This window comes from Gymnoscopelus microlampas, assembly GCF_963454915.1.
Source record: "Gymnoscopelus microlampas genome assembly, chromosome: 21".
NCBI lineage: Eukaryota > Metazoa > Chordata > Actinopteri > Myctophiformes > Myctophidae > Gymnoscopelus > Gymnoscopelus microlampas.
The window spans coordinates 42,291,086-42,310,764 of NC_139958.1; the positions used below are offsets into that span (position 1 = coordinate 42,291,086).

The 19,679-nt window shown below is 41.5% G+C and overlaps 1 protein-coding gene across 1 annotated transcript; it reads left to right on the forward strand.

The window, feature by feature from the left end:
* Positions 1-13,782: 13,782 nt before the first annotated feature.
* LOC311037297 (interferon alpha/beta receptor 2-like) lies at positions 13,783-19,155 on the forward strand (the record flags this gene model as incomplete). Its single annotated transcript, XM_084046420.1, has 7 exons — positions 13,783-13,902; positions 14,365-14,485; positions 15,417-15,574; positions 16,502-16,680; positions 18,107-18,263; positions 18,765-18,895; positions 19,027-19,155. Exons 1-7 carry the CDS (start codon positions 13,842-13,844, stop codon positions 19,153-19,155), a joined length of 936 nt encoding a protein of 311 aa, XP_083902546.1. The 5' UTR covers positions 13,783-13,841.
* Positions 19,156-19,679: the final 524 nt, after the last annotated feature.

The following is a 19,679-nucleotide window of genomic DNA, read 5'->3' on the forward strand; positions in this document are numbered from 1 at the left end:
TCTGCAACATCTCTATCATCTTCATAGTGTCCACCTCTGTTTCCTGACACCATCTGTTCTATCTTCTCCAGCAGCTGTGTGACCTGAGTGTCATCTCTCTTCTTATTGTTGAAGACATGATACCTGTTCCCACATTTGTCAACAAGCCAGCGGAGGTCTTCCCCTCCAGCCTCAATGTGCTGCTCAATGCTTCTGTCTCCCAGACGGTCTCCATGGGTGAACAGTACTATAGTATGACTCCACACGCTCTGTGAAAGAAGTGACATGTGTTCATCTACTGTTACTCTCTCTGCTTTGGTGAATGCTTCATGAAGAGGAACTGTCAGAAGAGCAGCATGTGGTCCAGGAGGACAGAGACACACACTGTTCTGGATCTCCAGTTTGTCCATCTCCGAGGCGTTCTGTAATGTTTTGAAGAGCCAGCCTGGTGAGTCCACCACTGTCAGATGTCTCCCTGCTACTTCACCATGTCTTACACACTGCACTGACCTTAGAACTCCAGTTTTAAAAACACTTCCTCCCAGAATGGTGTTTCCTGCTGAACTCTTTCCAGACCCCCACCTTCCCAACAACACAATCCTGAGGTAAGCCATTCCTGTCAGAGAAAACATAGTTTAGTCAGCATAATAATAATAATAATAACGACGACGACGACGACGACGATGACGATGATGATGATGATGATAATAATAATAATATGATTGATGATGATGATGATGATGATGATTGTTTTCATTATTATTGTTATTATTATTATTAGGTTTCGAGAGCCATCAGGCTTCGAACCCTATTACATCTCTACACTTTCACTATTATTATTATTCTTCCGCCGTTTTTGCCAGTTCTGGCCTAACCGCCTGGTCACTTCTTATGAAATTCGGCAATATGGTAGAGGGCTATGCCAAACGGCGAAAACCCGAAACTCACAACCATTGGCCAAAGGGTGGCGCTGTAGCACTCAATTGAAAATGCCAACTTTGAACAGGTACAGCTCATGCCCTGTTCGACCTACAGCCATGAAACTTCGATACACACATGCGTCTCCTCATGCCTAACAACTTTCACTGTTTGACTTTTGACCTCTGACCTTTAGATCTCCCACCATTTCGAATTCTATGAAAAGCAGTAAAAAGCAGTAAAAAGCCTACTCCTCCTGGGATTTATGAGCAATCTGTACGAAACTGTATACACATGAACTTTGGACCAATGCCGACAGACGTAACCAAGCGGATTTTCCATAAGTGAAAACGTTAAGCTTTTATAAGCCAATGAAAATTGCAGCTTTTTTTAAATTATTCATCTGCCCCTAACACATACATGCAGACTCACATTTGTTTGACACTTTGCAATATTGTAGAGGGTCCTTCCAAGTATCACTGAAACCAATCTTACTCCAATTGGTCAAAGGGGGGCGCTATAGCAATTTTTTGAAAATGCAAACTTTAAACAGGCAAAAGTCATGCCTCGTTTGGCCGACAGCCGTTAAACCTGCTTACACATGTGCCTTGACTCATGAGGAACACATGTATCACTTTGACCAGTAAGCTCTGCCCTTAGATTGTCTGCAATTTTGAGCAGTTTGAAAAACATTTAAATCCAGGATTTCTGAGCAATTTGCATGAAACTGTGTCAAATACATGTTTGAGGCCCTTTTTCACAGGTTCAGGTGTGTTGGTTCAATAGCTTGATCGCTTAATCATCTGCCTTGAAACCATAGGGTAGCCGGTTCGAATCCCACCTCAGGTAGACTTAATTATAATTGCATTGCACGCAACATGACTATATCAATGAATACATGTGCAATTGTTAAAGATGACGAGAAAGGAATACTTGAAAGTAGTTATTTTCAATGTATGACGTACTTCATTCGCGCTTTTGTTTTGTTTTGTTGGATTCTCCCTTTTCACTGTCTAAGGCTGTGTATTGGATTGCTCCACCAGTAGAGTGTGAGTCTCATGTGCCAAAGGTCCCTGGTTCGAATCCCACTTATTACAGTTCACATTTAAATTGCATTGTACAAAACATGACCCTGTTAATTCAGACATGTGCAATGTTTAGACAATAACACGAAATGCTTTTGAGAGTAGTTGTTTTTTATGTATGACATACTTTCTTGTGAAAATAGCCGATCTACAATCTCACACCTTTTTAGATAGCAACGCGTTGTGAGCTTGTAGATCGACTATTTTCCACTAGTTTCCATTCCGAAATATATTGAGCAGTTTGAAAAACATTTAAACCAAGGATTTCTGAGCAATTTGCGTGAAAGTGTGTCATGTGTGTAAACTCCCTTTTCACTAGTACAGGTCTGTTGGCCCAATGGCTTAATCATCTGCCTTGAAACCACAGGGTTCCTGGTTCGAATCCCACGTCATGTAGAATTCATTATAATTGCATTGCACACAACATGACTGTATCAATGAATACATGTGCAATTGTTAATTATTAGGTTTCGAGAGCCATCAGGCTTCGAAAGCTATTACATCTCTACACTTTCACTATTATTATTAGGTTTCGAGAGCCTATCAGGCTTCGAACCCTATTACATCTCTACACTTTCATTATTATTATTATTAAGGGCTCGAAGCCTTATTACATCTGTAAGAGTTCATTATTCTTCCGCCGGTTTTGCCAGTTCTGGCCTAACCGCGTGGTCACTTTTTATGAAATTCGGCAATATGGTAGAGGGCTATGCCAAACGGCGAAAACCCGAAACTCACAAACATTGGCCAAAGGGTGGCGCTGTAGCACTCAATTGAAATATGCCAACTTTGAACAGGTACAACTCATGCCCTGTTTGACCCACAGCCATGAAACTTCGATGCACACATGCGTCTCCTCATGCCTAACAACTTTCACACTCTGACTTTTGACCTCTGACCTTTAGATCTCCCACCATTTCGAATTCTATGAAAAGCAGTAAAAAAGACTCTTCCTTCGTACAGATTGAGCAATCTGTACGAAACTGTATACACATGAACTTTGGACCAATGCCGACAGACGTGAGCAAGCGGATTTTCCATAAGTGAAAACGTTAAGCTTTTATAAGCCAATGAAAATTGCAGTTTTATGACAATTATTCATCTGCCCCTAAAACATACATGCAGACTCGCATTTGTTTGACACTTTGCAATATTGTAGAAGGTCATTCCAAGTATCACTGAAACCAATCTTACTCCAATTGGTCAAAGGGGGGCGCTATAGCAATTTTTTGAAAATGCAAACTTTAAACAGGCAAAAGTCATGCCTCGTTTGGCCGACAGCCGTTAAACCTGCTTACACATGTGCCTTGACTCATGAGGAACACATGTATCACTTTGACCAGTAAGCTCTGCCCTTAGATTGTCTGCAATTTTGAGCAGTTGGAAAAACATTTAAATCCAGGATTTCTGAGCAATTTGCGTGAAAGTGTGTCATGTGTTTGAACCCCCTTTTCACTAGTACAGGTGTGTAGGTTCAATAGCTTGATAGCTTAATCATCTGCCTTGAAACCACAGGGTTGCTGGTTCGAATCCCACCTCAGGTAGACTTCATTATAATTGCATTGCACACAACATGACTGTATCAATGAGGAACATATCTATCACTTTGACCAGTAAGCTCCGCCCTTAGATTGTCTGCAATTTTGAGCAGTTTGAAAAACATTTAAATCCAGCATTTCTGAGCAATTTGCGTGAAAGTGTGTCATGTGTGTGAACTCCCTTTTCATCAGTTCGGGTCTGTTGGCCCAATGGCTTAATCATCTGCCTTGATACCACAGGGTCGCCGGTTCAAATCTCACCTCATGCAGACCTCAACTCAATTGCATTGCACACAACATGACTGTATCAATGAATAAACATGCAATTGTTAAATGAAACGCTTATTGAGAGTAGTTGTTTTCAATGTATGATGTACTTCATTCCCTCTTTTTTTTTTTTTTTTTGTTGGATTCTCCCTTCTCACTGACCAAGGCTGTGGATTGAATAGCTTGATCAATACAGTGTTAGTCTCATGTGCCAAAGGTCCACGGTTCAAACCCCACTCGTCACAGTTTACATTTAAATTGCATTATACAAAAGATGACCCTGTTAATTCAGACATGTGCAATTTTTAAACAATACCATGAATTGCTTTTGAGAGTAGTTGTTTTTTATGTATGACATACTTTCTTGTGAAAATAGCTGATCTACAATCTCACACCGTTTTAGATAGCAACGCGTTGTGAGCTTGTAGATCGACTATTTTCACTAGTTTCCATTCCGAAATGTATTGAGCAGTTTGAAAAACATTTAAACCAAGGATTTCTGAGCAATTTGCGTGAAACTGTGTCAAATAAATGTTTGATGCCCTTTTTCAAAGGTTCAGGTGTGTTGGTTCAATAGCTTGATCGCTTAATCATCTGCCTTGAAACCATAGGGTCGCCGGTTCGAATCCCACCTCATGTAGACTTATAATTGCATTGCACACAACATGACTGTATCAATAAATGCATGTGCAATTGTTAAAAATAACGAGAAATGTATACTTGAAAGTAGTCATTTTTAATGCATGACGTACTTCATTCGCCCTTTTGTTTTGTTTTGCTAGATTCTCCTTTCTCACTGTCTGATCCTGTGGATTCAATAGCTCCACCAGTAGAGTGTGAGCCTCATGTGCCGAAGGTCCCTGGTTCAAAATCCCACTGATTACAGTTTACATTTAAATTGCATTGTACAAAACATGACCCTGTTAATTCAGACATGTGCAACTTTTAAACAATAACATGAAATGCTTTTTGAGATTAGTTGTTTTTTTATGTACAACATACTTTCTTGTGAAAATAGCCAATCTACAATCTCACAACTTTTCAGATAGCAACACATTGTCAGCTTGTAGATCAACTATTTTCACTACTTTCCATTCCAAGAACACAAAACAAAACTTTATTGCTAAATATTTGTCAACCAGTAATCTAGAGTAGTTAGCAAAACAGAGGCTTGGTTCATAACGGACTGAAAAACCTATAGATATCAACAGACACCATCAGGGAGGCTATATTTCTAGTTCAATAAGAAGAGAGGCAGCCTGTGAATCCATAGGTCGCTGGTTTGATCCCTGTCCCCAACAATGCATTGAGGTGATCATTATTTGGAATTCTTACTTTGTTACAAACATACTCCTGGTAGCCTGTCTGTCTGTCTGTCTGTCTGTCTGTCTGTCTGCCTCTCTCTCACTCTGTCACTGTCTGTCTGCCAATCTGCCACTCTGTCACTGTCTGCCAGTCTGCCAGTCTGCCACTCTGTCACTGTCTGTCTGTCTGCCAGTCTGCCAGTCTGCCACTCTGTCACTGTCTGTCTGTCTGTCTGTCTGTCTGTCTGTCTGTCTGTCTGCCAGTCTGCCAGTCTGCCACTCTGTCACAGTCTGTCTGTCTGCCAGTCTGCCACTCTGTCACTGTCTGTCTGTCTGTCTGTCTGTCTGTCTGCCAGTCTGCCACTCTGTCACTGTCTGTCTGTCTGCCAGTCTGCCACTCTGTCACTGTCTGTCTGTCTGCCAGTCTGCCACTCTGTCACTGTCTGTCTGTCTGTCTGTCTGTCTGTCTGTCTGTCTGTCTGTCTGCCAGTCTGCCACTCTGTCACAGTCTGTCTGTCTGCCAGTCTGCCACTCTGTCACTGTCTGTCTGTCTGTCTGTCTGTCTGTCTGTCTGTCTGCCAGTCTGCCACTCTGTCACTGTCTGTCTGTCTGCCATTCTGCCACTCTGTCACAGTCTGTCTGTCTGTCTGTCTGTCTGTCTGTCTGTCTGTCTGTCTGTCTGTCTGTCTGTCTGTCTGTCTGTCTGTCTGTCTGTCTGCCACTCTGTCGCAGTCTGCCAGTCTGCCACTCTGTCACAGTCTGCCAGTCTGCCACTCTGTCACAGTCTGCCAGTCTGCCACTCTGTCACAGTCTGCCAGTCTGCCACTCTGTCACTGTCTGTCTGTCTGTCTGCCAGTCTGCCAGTCTGCCACAGTCTGTCTGTCTGCCAGTCTGCCAGTCTGCCACTCTGTCACGGTCTGCCAGTCTGCCACTCTGTCACTGTCTGTCTGTCTGCCAGTCTGCCACTCTGTCACAGTCTGTCTGTCTGCCACTCTGTCACAATCTGCCAGTCTGCCAGTCTGCCACTCTGTCACAGTCTGCCAGTCTGCCAGTCTGCCACTCTGTCACAGTCTGCCACTCTGTCACAGTCTGCCAGTCTGCCAGTCTGTCACAGTCTGCCAGTCTGCCAGTCTGCCACTCTGTCACTGTCTGTCTGTCTGCCAGTCTGCCAGTCTGCCACAGTCTGTCTGTCTGCCAGTCTGCCACAGTCTGTCACAGTCTGCCAGTCTGTCACAGTCTGCCAGTCTGCCAGTCTGCCAGTCTGTCACAGTCTGCCAGTCTGCCAGTCTGCCACTCTGTCACAGTCTGCCAGTCTGCCAGTCTGCCAGTCTGCCAGTCTGTCACAGTCTGCCAGTCTGCCACTCTGTCACAGTCTGCCAGTCTGCCAGTCTGCCAGTCTGCCACTCTGCCAGTTTTCTCGAAACCGCTCATTGCTGCTTGCAGCTATATTTATTATTATTATTGCAGCTAATATGCTCAAATTAAATATCTGCGCTACATCTGATATAAACATGCTATGTATGATAGATAAAGATAAAGTTCTATAGATTTTGCTATAAAAAAATATATAACGTTAATTTCTTTTGCACTTCAATTCAATAATTTATCCTAATAACTTAAACAGTTATCGGGATTTTGCTGTAGTGTGTTACAGCCAGATGATAAATGTCAGTCAGTTTCATATGAGGAAAGATCAGGATTTAGTGTCCAGCATGTAAAGTACATATAAAAATGTAGTTGTAATGTCACTGGCACAATGCAGTGAATGTCTTTTTGCCTTTAATAAACGTGCAATTGTAGTGAATTTTGTAAAAAAAAAAAAACCCACACATATCTCACACACGTACAAAATTATTTATTGTAACAGCATATTCTGGTTCTGCTAAGATTTATATAAAAAAATATCATTTACAGGTGAGGGTCCAATTTATACTCTGATCATAAACCCATTCTGGGAATCCATTGGGGTTTTTTTCTTTTCTTTTTTCTGAATCTGTCTTGAGAGATTATCATAAACCTAACCCTAACCCTATACATAAAGCATTTATTTTGAACAAAGTTAAATGTTGACCTTTAATCAAGGCTTAGATCACAGGCTGGATTGGTCACAATGTGACTTGATTTGGGTTGAACATATAGGGTTGGTTAAACGGAACACACAACTGTGTGTGTGTGTGTGTGTGTGTGTGTGTGTGTGTGTGTGTGTGTGTGTGTGTGTGTGTGTGTGTGTGTGTGTGTGTGTGCGTGCGTAGAGCAGCGCCATAGAAGGATGATGTCACATGAGCAAATAGATCAGATCTACAATATGTCAACTTATAAGAAATGATTAGCTTATAGATCTGTTCTTTTTAAGCATGTTCTATCACGCAAAATTACAATGTACGTGCAGGTCTGAGACAGACAGGTGTGAATCATGAGGAGAAGACAGGCAAACTTTCAACATTAATATTGTTCTGAGTTTGTGTCAGTCAAAGACATAAAATAACATTGTTGTCCATTCATTGTCAACCTTTTGTGGGCATTAAAAGTATTCAACAAACTTTAGTTTTTACTCCTCCTAAGGATAATTATTACATTAAAAGTAGGCCTAATATGTATTGTACAGTTTTTGGATTGATTGAATATTTTATTAGACAGAAATGTAAAAACAGTCAAGTACAGTCAAACACTTTGTCTAAAAGGATAACACCTAAAAAGTCCTTGCGGTCTTGTTTCCTTGGGGGTCTTAGGTATTCAATTAATCAACATATGTATGTAATATAACTTTTTTTAAAACACGGTGAAGCAGCACTCTGCTTTTACGGGCTGACGGCCAGTGGTGTTTTGGTTGCTACGTAGGATACCCTGGCGTTCCACTGGTAATTTTTCACCCCCTTAGATTCACGAGCCAAGTACCTAAATGGCTACTTTACATAACGGCGGTGAGCGTGCACGTGCGTGCACATGACGTCATTAAAATACCGTTCCCCGGAAAAAAAATCTCCATTACACCACTGCTGACGGTTTGGAATAAACTCCCATTACACTTAAGACAGGCAGCCTCTGTGGATAGCTTTAAAGCTCAAGAACTATTTCTTCACTCTTGCTTTTAGTTGATGTTTTAATCTCTGTGTTGTTGTCCTCTCTGTTTTGCCTGATTCAGCCTTTTTTGGGGCAAATATTTTAATGTTGTTTTAACGTTGTTTTATGCTTTTCTTTTTTGCTTTATTATTATGTTTGCTTTTTTTGTAAAGCACTTTGAGCTGCATTTCATGTCATGAAAGGTGCTGTACAAATAAAGTTTATTATTATTATTGATAACAACTAATGCCCAACATGGAATATATATAGTTAGATCAGCGCTTACCTTATTAGTGTCTACAGAGTTTGTCTTTGAAGAAACAAGTCCAGACCCTATAAGCTTCGTCCTTCAGTGTCAACATGTACGACTGACAAGTGATTCCTGTAAATGAAGAACAATTGTGTAATCATTAACCTGCTGTAAGCAATGATTTTGGATTAAAGTCCACCTCCTTTATTGTTTTATATCAGAGAATGGAGAACTGCTGATATCCCCAGATAGTGTTATTGCACTTGACATTGAAGTGCAAATATTCTGAATTAAAATTGTATACAGCAGGGTTCACAAACCTTTCAGTTCAATAACCAAAAGATTAATTTGGCGTCTCCCTGGGACCCAAACTTAAACAAAATACTTCATGAATGAACCACCTGAGCCTTACTTAATAATGTATTAGTGTAAATCATCACAGAGGTGTGTGTTCACACATTAATACTGAACGTCATATGTGTAGTAGGCTTACATTTAGCTAATGTGGATGGCTGGCCATGAATCTTGCTTGTAATCAAAAATAAATGTGATGAATCTACTTAGATGATGTTATTGGATCTATGGAGATTGGATCAGGAGAGATAAAGTCTTGTGAAGAAGTGAAAGGATTTCCTCAGATGGAAGTTGTGGTCAGGTTCATGTTGATGGTTCCTGTTTCCTCTACATCTGTGCTTCTCAAACATTTTCATATCAAGGACCCCAAATGAATATGTATTTATATTGATTAGGTATTTATACAAATTCATATGTATTTGACCACAGACCCCCATCTGAAAATATGTAATGCCAGCTACTCCATACAAGATTTGTGCTGTTCAAATGTTTCAAAAATACATAATACAAATTCACAGATCTACAAGCTTGCAACGTGTTACATCACAACCTTGTAGATCTGCTATTTTCAAATAGCTGATGTACAGAGGGTTAACTGGTTACACTGCTTTTGATGCTATATTAACTAATTTAGCGGGGACCCCCTGGAACCCCCTTAAGGACCCCTGGGGGTCCCCGGGCGCCACTTTGAGAACCGCTTTTCTACAGAGGCTGAGTGAAGGTTTACTGCCCTGAGAAGACTGAAAACAATCCAGGACTGAATGTCATCATTTTAGGGACAAGGACACTTGACCTTTGACCTCGTCAATTCTTTCAGGGCAAAAGGTCAAATGCCAGGACAGGTAGGGCGACAAATCAGACAATGGTTTTTAAAAAAAAAGAAAAAAGAAAGAAAGAATGTAATTCATTAAAATACATAGTATAACTATCAGTGAAAATAGAAATAGTGGTTTATGTCACAAAAATATTTAACAAATTACCAATATTTGTATAAACTCCTGAAGTCATAAGTTCATACATGCTCAGCCCTGGATTAATAAGAGTCACTGGACTCACTTACAGATGAGGAGTCACAGGGTTAACATTTCACAATGTCATGGTTGACTTTGTCTTATTGCTGGTTAGACATTCAGTCCTGTTGAAGTGGAAGGATGCTGCCCCGCCCACACTCTGTCAGTGGGGGGTGTTTTTTGATGAGTGTGTGTGGGGGGGGGGGAGGGGGGAGGGGGGTTGATGAATCTAACATGTTAAAAATGGAGTTTGAAGTTATAATGGGTTTATATAGGAGGGGGCCGTGGCCCGTGTCTGATAAAATGAATATCAAATATCTAAATACTGAATCAAGCAACTTAAAAACTGTCTGGGGGGCTCACAAAAGCCTGAGTAGACGATAAAATGACCCAACGTTTTTTTGAAAGTGAAATATCCCTTTAACACTGCGAACAAAAAAACTATGTGTATTGCTCTGTAGTTAAATAAAGATTGTTGTAATGCGATGCATTTGTATGTAACTGCGTTATGATCACAAAAGGACAGGCAGGCACAGTATGACAGAGGCAGTCGGCCCTAAGCTATTTTCATATTTAAATAAATAACGACCCCTTTGAAAACAGTTTCGACATCCCTGCTGTAAATGAAGAACATTGTGTAATCATTAAACTGTTGTAAGGAAGGTTTGTGAACTAAAGTCCACATCCTTTATTGTTTTATATCAGAGAGCTGGAGAACTGCTGATATCATAAAACCTTGCTGAACTTCTATAGAGAAGTTCATTTATCCTGCATTTAGATTGTAGCAGTGGTTCACAAACCCAGCTGGAGACCCAAAAGATTGTCGTCTCTCCGGTACCCAAACCTTTAAAAAAAAAATACAATTCATGAATTAGCCATTTAAGCCCTAAATCTTAGGGTTTAAATAGCCCTGGGGCTAGAAATCTTTTGAAAAAATGTTTACAAATTGTAGGAAAAGTAAAAACACAAAAAAGAGGGGGGGGGGGGGTATCTACTTGAGACCCATGCAACTGGGCCCCTGAATTGGCTTGTTAAATCAGAATCGGAATCAGTGTAATCAGTGTAATCAGTGTAATCAGTGTAATCAGTGTATCAGTGTAAATCAGTGGGTGAAATTAGCTTTGGTGCACATAACACCATAGGTATAGAGACCCTGCACAGCTCAACCTTACCCACATCCTCTGTGTCCAAATATTCAGCCACTGATATCCATCTATTTGTAAAGGTAGTAAGCTTTAATTGTAACTGGGCTGTCATATGGTCCATCTGTAGGCCTACTGTAAATCTGCTTAACATTTTGTAGCCACTGGTCCATTGTAGGAGGGCTAGACTTCATCCAATTAATAGTTATAATGTTTCTTGCAGCCATCAACAGGACATACATTATGTAACACTGGTCATTAGTAAACCATTGTTCTTGTGTAATATCCATATGATGCAACTGAGACTCATTTTAGTCTCACACTTTTTTATTACAATTATAAGTTGTGAAATTAGCTTTTGTGCAAGTTCATTTAGGTTATTTTTTTTGTTAGTTTGTTCGGTAAAGAAATAAAGGGGGGGCAGAGAGAGGGAGAGTGAGGACGGGAAAAAATGAAAAATAAATGTAATTGTCAAGAAAATAAATCAAAGATATCTACATAAATAAGCAGACGGTACTGTATGTACATAAGGTGCAAAAAGTAGAGCAGCACAACAGCAGCCACTGATCATAAACAACGTCACAAACAGGAGAGATAAAGTCTTGTGAAGAAGTGAGAGGATTATACTGCCCTGCCAAGCCAAAGTGCAGTAACTACGTTTTTGGACACACCCACTTATTTATGTATCCTAAAGGTCAAATTAGCCTTCGTGATTTTGGGGGATGAACAATTACCTCAAGAACAGATGTACATTTATTGTAATATCACTTATATGCCGATATCTAATTTGGCTGACCAGCTGAATCACTTTTAAACCCATTTTACAGTGAAAAAAAAACAATATACTTGGGGGTCCATTGGGGTCCATTCTTGGCATACAAACAAATTATGTAGTGTGACGTCCACCTAGCTATGACTATGACACCAAATTGCAACATACCTAGACAATGTTTTATTTACTCACCTGCTACGTTTGTTTATTTTTTATATCTTTTTCTTTGAACTGTCATGGATTATCTTGGGGATTGACTCGATTGAGGGTGGGGGGAAAGGGGATCAGTTTGATTACTCACTGGTTTCATTTGTGCTTTGGATCTGTTTTGGCCTAAGTGTATCCTATATGTGCAGTATTGGTTGAACATATTTTTTGCAATCTTTTGGAATGATGTGATTTGAGGCAACACACTCGCCCCTGGGTTGTGTTTGTTATTGATAATCTGAATTAAAATATTTTGAAAAGACAAAGAACAAAATGCTGAGGTTTAAACAGTGAAATCATCTGGAGCAGATCAAGGCCGTAGCCTGACCAGTATTTCGTTCCCAAACACTGGGTCGGGACCCATTTGTATGGGTGACAAATAAATATCCTTTTTTTCAATAAAAACAAAATAAAGAAAAAAGAAAAAAGAAAGTCAAACTTCACTCATTAAACCCCTGGTGGTCCCCGGACCCCACTTTGAGAACCAGTGCTCTACAGAAATGTAACTGCCAAGACTGAAAACATGGCTACAATCCAGGACTGAATGTCATCATTTTAGGGACAAGATCACTTGACCTTTGATGTTGTCAACTATTTGAGGGCACAAAGGTCAAATGCGAGCACAGGAAGGCCGTCAAATCAAACGATGATTTTAAGAAAGGAAAAGAAAAGAAAAGTGGGGAAAAAAAGTACACTCTGCTTGTGGGGAGGTGTGTCCTGGCAATTACGTGGCTGTCTTCCATCCTGCAATTACCTGGCTGGCTACTTATACCTGGCTGTGACAGCACACAGTGCTCAGTGATATTATCCAGGCCAGCTAGTGCACACACTGGTGCAGCTAGTACTAGGTCAGTTCTGCTGCTCGTTAGCTTTTAGACCAGATTCTTTCTTGACCATTAGTAACTCCTGATCTCTTCCACAGTCAGCCTGACAGCCTCCCACGCAGACAGAAGACCGCAGATCTACAAGGACTGCCTTTGGTCCATGCTACTTTGGACCCCCTGCTTAATCTCCTTTTGTGGTGAAAACGTACCTAAGTTATTACTCGGCTCTTGGAGCCTGTACCTTGGTTCTTTTGAATAAAAGACACTTTACTTAAATTACGTCTCCTTTGTTTGTGTTCTGCATCTGGGTTCACTCACTGTCTGCCTTGACAATGTGTGTTGTATAGCTTCGTTTAAATGTGTACTTTTAATGTGCAAATGAATCGTTTTTCAATGGCTTCTGTTAACGCTAAAGGGCGCTCTTATTCTGAAGAGATTGTCCACCGGAAGTTGTATCTGATGGCTTATATTGTATCTGATAGTGGAACACAGCTGTATCAGATTTGACAGACAGCACACAGACTCAGACAGTAGTAGAACTGTGTCTAACACAGCTCTGTCTGTCACAGGACTTTCACCTCATGTTTTTAGAACAAAACACAGCAGCGAGGCTGTCTGGCACGGTACAGTAACACATATCTTTGAGAACGTTTCTAATCAATGATGTGTCATTATGGATTATTTGCCACTTACATTTTCACCGCTTATTAATTATTAATAGGCTATACAGTATCTATCTATTGATCAATGAATACGCCTAGACCTGTCACAATTATTGCATAATCGCCTACTCGCAATTATTTGGCTAAATTCCACTATTCATGTCTTATGAAAGTTTAAAGTAATTAAATTATGTATGTTATTTGTCATATCTGCCTTGTGCAACTTTTGTTTACGAAGACTAAAAGCCAAAAATAAATACTTTTTTTTATTCATATGTTCCAAAGTTCAACGTCAAACACAACTAAATCGTTATTAATCGCAATTATTTGTATGACAATTAATCGTCAACTTTAATGTTGTAATGGTGACAGCCCTAAAGACCTTATCCTTATCAGACCCTGACAGCAATAAGGATATGCTGTGTGCAAACGGAGGGGAGACCCAGTCTGTGCTGTTGAATGAGGAGAGATGAACATTCAAAACTCCCTGATCACCTGCTCTCTGATGATGATCATACATTGTTATAGTGGTAAGACGCACGCACGCACGCACGCACGCACGCACGCACGCACGCACGCACGCGCACACACACACACTCACACTCACACTCACACTCACACACACATGGGTTTACGGGTGTAAAAACAAACAGAGCTAGAGAAAGAAACTGGTCAGATATCATAACATGGGCAGTGTAAAATAGCCTGTAGTGGGGTCTTCAACAGGGGCTCCGGCACCCCGAGGGGGTCCTCAAAGATACTGCAGGGGGGGGGCACCAAATCTTTGTGTGGTAGGGACATTATTTTTGTTATTTTTTACATGAACTACTTGAACCCTCGCTCGTGTGTGTGTGTGTGTGTGTGTGTGTGTGTGTGTGTGTGTGTGTGTGTGTGTGTGTGTGTGTGTGTGTGTGTGTGTGTGTGTGTGTGTGTGTGTGTGTGTGTGTGTGTGTGTGTGTGTGTGCGTGTGTGTGTGTGTTTTGTCCGTCCAGCCCTGAGCTCCCTGCCTGCTCCGGTCAACCCAAAAGTCAACTCCACAAACTTCCACCACGTTCTCACGTGGGACCCAGGGCTGGGGACGCCACCGGGGACGCAGTACATTGTCCACAGCAGGTCTGTCTGTCTGTCTGTCTGTCTGTCCATGTATTCAGTGGGTACCCTAATAGCTCCCTTAACCCATTTAGACTGGGAAAGTGTCGTTTTAGATTTCTTTGGCTTTCAAAAAATTGCAGATATACAAGCTCATATATCTGCAATTGTGCACCTATGAGCTTGTAGATCTGCTATTGATTTCTATCCTGAAAATGTGTGCATCTTTGAATATATAGATTTTCGGAAACAACTTTTTTTAATCTTTGCTTCTGGGGGTCCCTGGAACAAAACGTTTTCATGTCAAGGACCCCCAAAATTATAAATATTTCACGCGGAACCCCCCCCCCCCCCCCCCCCCATACAGGAGCAAAGATTTGAGTTACAATGTTCGCTTTCAAAGACTATATATATAGCCTATGTTCAAAGAGATGCCCAAAAATTCATATATACAAGCCATGAGCTTGTATATCTGCTATTTTTGAACCACTGGTTTGGGAACCGCTGGTGTAGTGGATGTTTCAGAGTGTGCTGTCACTGTATTCCATAGTGTTGGCTGGACGTTGGACCTGTAAGAGACAAGACCTTTTTATTATTATGGATTATCAGTGAGTGAGATAGCTGGACTGTACGGGTTTATTATTAGACACGCAGGGCTGTGTATTGTAACGCCCATTCCCGGGCCATTTTATTGCTTCAAATTATGCAAATACATTTCCTCAAAATAAATAAATGAATGCAGTATTGATATTTAATCATTTACTTGCAGTTGCGATCGTTAAACATGGATCAGTATAACAAATTGTACTTATTTTTTTTCTTCTGCTTCGAAACATGAATCTTAAATGCTATGTGCTTCCCTCTGTCTGTCTGTCTGTCTGTCTGTCTGTCTGTCTGTCGGGGTGAAAATAAGCATTGAAGTTCTCACTTCCATAATTGTTTTGTCTTTGTACAGAATCAACAACACGACAAAGAAGTTCAAAGCATCCAGCAGCACCCGCAGGAAGCTGAAGCTGCACTTCATGACGACGTACAGGCTGTCTGTCCAGGCGTCTCTCGACAGGTCCACGTCTCCGCAGTCCGAACCTTACACCTTCACTCCCTTCACTGACAGTAGGTCAAACTCCACACAACACTTTCACTAAATAGTTAACGTTTGTTTACTAGCTTGATTTGTATTGGACACTACTACTACAACTACTATGCTCACAGATGTAATCAGAAAACATAGAATATAAAGACCGTTGCTCCTCTCCATGGCTGTCATGTTGGAGTTCAGTGGTGTAAAGTAACTAAGTATATTACTCAAGTACTATACTTTTTGATTTTTTAGGTATTTTATACTTTACTGGAGTATTTATAATGTTCAATACTTTTACTTCTACTCCACTACATCTCAGAGGCAAATATTGTACTTTTACTCTGCTACAATTATTTGAAAACTTTAGTTACTAGTTGCTTTGCAAATTATTATATTATGATAATATGATTATGAAACATACATTAACCACTTTAGCCCTATTTTATGCCGTGGCAATTTGAAAATAGCCGATCTACAAGCTCACAACGCGTCGCATCGCGGCGCGTTGTGAGCTTGTAGATCTGCTATTTTCAAACATTTTAGTACTTTTACTTTTGGTACTTTAAGTACATTTTGATAGCAATACTTTTTTTACTTATACTCAAGCAAATTTAGAATACCGGACGTTTACTTGTAAGTAATAGAGTACTTCTACATTGCAGTATTGATACTTTTACTTAAGTAAAATATTTGAGTACTTTGTCCACCACTGCTGGAGTCATTATCCATACTGTTCCTACTCTATGGGAATTCCCAGAGGCCCCACGCCCCCAATTCAATACACAATATTGCAGTGCCTGTTCGGGCCCGGCCACCATTCAGATCGCGAACCCGTTCAGAGCGGCCCGGTTCTGGAGAACTGCTCATCTGGTCAGCTTCACACACTCAACACATTGCGTGCGTGCGTGCGTGCGTGCGTGTGTGTGTGTGTGTGTGTGCATGCATGCGTCTGTGTGCAGCTATCATAGGTCCACCGATGCTGTCAGTAGCAGGATGTGGGACGTGTATCCAGCTGAACATTTCAATGCCCAAGGCTGACAACAACTCTTTAAAAGGCATTGCTGACAATGACATCCAAAAGTTATATAAATTTCCTTTCAAAATCTACTGTAGAAAAGATCAACAGTCTCAGGAACAGGTAAGAAATCTGTTTGTGTTTAACATTTAACCACATACTGTAAACCCTCTATACATATTAAACTTGTAAACTCCCAACACACACACACACACACACACACACACACACACACACACACACACACACACACACACACACACACACACTTTGGGTGGCCCTGATGCATCTGTTAGCAGATGGGTAGGTTTAAAATTGGATCTGTGAACCCCTCAAACTACAGGATCATCTGGGCAGATAATCGGTTCCAACCAGTGCGTGTGTTCTAGGTTTTTACGGAGGGCATACTATAATTATTCCCTCCCACACGCATGGCATGTACCGTGTGCAATATTTTTTTCATGGGCACGCACAGGTATACAGTACTTTGCATAACAGGTTTACAAGTGAGTGTGCAAATGCATCCTCAGTCCTCGCATACACGGTAAGCAACACTGTAGTGGTGGGAAAAAAACGTTAATTTCCGTGAACGAACGATTTCGTTCACGCTCACGCCAATGATTCGTTCAAATGATTCATTTGCGTTCTCTTGCGGAGCGCATTGGGCTACTATATGCATGCAACTGTGTGCATCTGATCCCACTGACATGACTGCACAGTCTGCACAGAAACACAGCACTGTCATTCACCATCTAATTGCACTGTCTTCTTTGTAATATAATAATGAAGGAAATCGTGGATGAAACAGTTTCAAGAAGTGAACGGGTTCGTTCACGTTTATGGCAAAGAACTAGTTGTTATGAACGAATCATGACCGACCCATCACTATAACACTTTTAGTTTCAGCTCCTGATAATTCAAGGCATTCCTAGTTTAAAAATACAAAAACTAAGCTAAAAACTAGTCATTTCCTATACAAACATCCTAAAATAAAATGCATGCAATATCATTAGAATAGCGTCCCTTCAGTAAAAGAAAACACCATTAGACCCCTGCTCTGGGCAAACCTAAATCTAACACACCAATTATTAAATTGATTAGAGCTGCCTTGCTAACTAGTCTGCTAGATCACAGTTTTACCCATCTGATTCTGCAGTTTTTAACCTGTACAGGAAAACACAACAGAATCGGCTTATGGTTTCATGGACCTTTAAATGTGGTATACAAATGAACCTACGGCATATACCTAATGCAGTAATATGCCTAAGGCATTGAGCCCTTGAGTAATTATAGATGATATAATCATTTGTTTATCAGCTTTACACTGACATCTCAAGACTTGTTAAGTTGTACAGGTATTACTTTCGGCACTACTTGCCATCGCATTATTCATTATATGATTATTGTCCCTTATATTGGATATACGTGTGTGGCCTCGACTGCATTTCAGATTGCTTTATATCTGTGAAACATAGTGGCATACTGGCTCAATGGAGAAAGATTATCCGCACTCTCTTGAGTCATTTCTTATGTTCTTTTTTTATGGGAGGAATGCACAGCAGACAGCAGTCATCGTGTGGAGAACCTGGCGGCTGGGGTGAAGTACTGCATCAAAGTGGAACCCATGATCAGTCAATCGGTCAACAATCACAGTTTGCCCTCAGAATGGAAATGTGATTACACCAGCCGACTGGAGCCAAGCAGAGGTCAGTATGATATAGCTAAATCAGGGGTCTTCAACGTTTTCAGGCCAAGGACCCCCTAGCTGAGAGAGAGGTGAAGCAGGGACCCCCTCCTCTATATTGTATAAAATTGTGTTTCAGATAAAACCTTTTTTGTTCTCTTGGTCTGCTCTTTTTTCCCTCTGCACCTCTTTGCCAAAAATAGCCGATCTACAAGCTCACAACGCCTCGCAGCGCGAGGCGTTGTGAGCTTGTAGATCTGCTATTTTTGGAAATGGATATTAGGTTCAAGTGGTTAAGGTTAAAAAAAAAAAATCATAACACAAAGATTTGGCGGACACCCTGTAGTAACTCTGAGGACCCCCTAGGGGTCCCGGACCCCCCTGTTGAACACCCCTGTACTAAATACTTCAAAGTACTGTGCTGCTGATACTACAATATACCATACTACAGAACACGAACTGTTACAAATGTGAAAAGATTGTGTGTGTGTGTGCGTGTGTGTGCGTGCGCGCGTGCGTGTAGGTCCTGCAGTAGTATCTTCACTAGCATCCATCGTGGTGGTGGGTGGAGGTGTCCTGGTTCTTCTCTTCTCGTGTCTGTACTACGCTGGTTTCCTCTGCAGACTGCAACACCTCCCCGCTGTGTTCCTGCAGGTGAGGGAAAAAAACACCTAATATTCTCTTCACAGGCCAGACTGAACCTGGGCCCACGTGGACTGACAGCCTGCCTCACACCGATTGAAAACTTCTGATTCACCGGGGCGTGTTATCGTCATCGCGTTCAGGCCAAATTGCGGCAGCCACACCGAGAAGCTAACGGCTGCAGCCTGGGGGAAGGGGCGGGGCGGTCTGCAGACAGCAAGCTCTGCAGACAGGCCTGCAGAGCCAGCAGGAGCGACATTACTGCCCCCTAGTGTTTCGGTGACTCATGTATACTCGTATTGGGGCAAACGCAGTCCCCACCAAAAATATTTACGATTCTGTCCCTATCGGTACATAACTCGGACGGCGCTGAGTCGACTAGCAGACCTTCGGCCGGTCGTTGCGGGCACTCGCGCCTGGAGGCGCTCGGGCGCAACTCCTCGGCCTCAAGGTCTGCCAGGGTTCCCGCGGGTCCTTAAAAAGTCTTTTAAGGTCTTAATTTGTCTTAAATTTGACCGTAGGTATTAAATTTGACGATGATGTTTTTAAGGCTCATGGGAAAATGAAAGCCATAAACATCTGTGCGTATTCTAGTGTTCAGTTTTCCATAAAGATGTATCAGTAAGCTCCATCTCTCCCATTGAGTTGAGAGATTTTGAGAGAGACGCACGCACTGTGTTATTCCATAGGCAATAGCCCCGCCCTCCCCTGTTTCACTCCGTCTCTCATTCACCCAGCTGTGGCTGACGAGCATGTCTCGTTTGCCCGGCCGTCTGCTCTGCTGGATGTTGCTCGT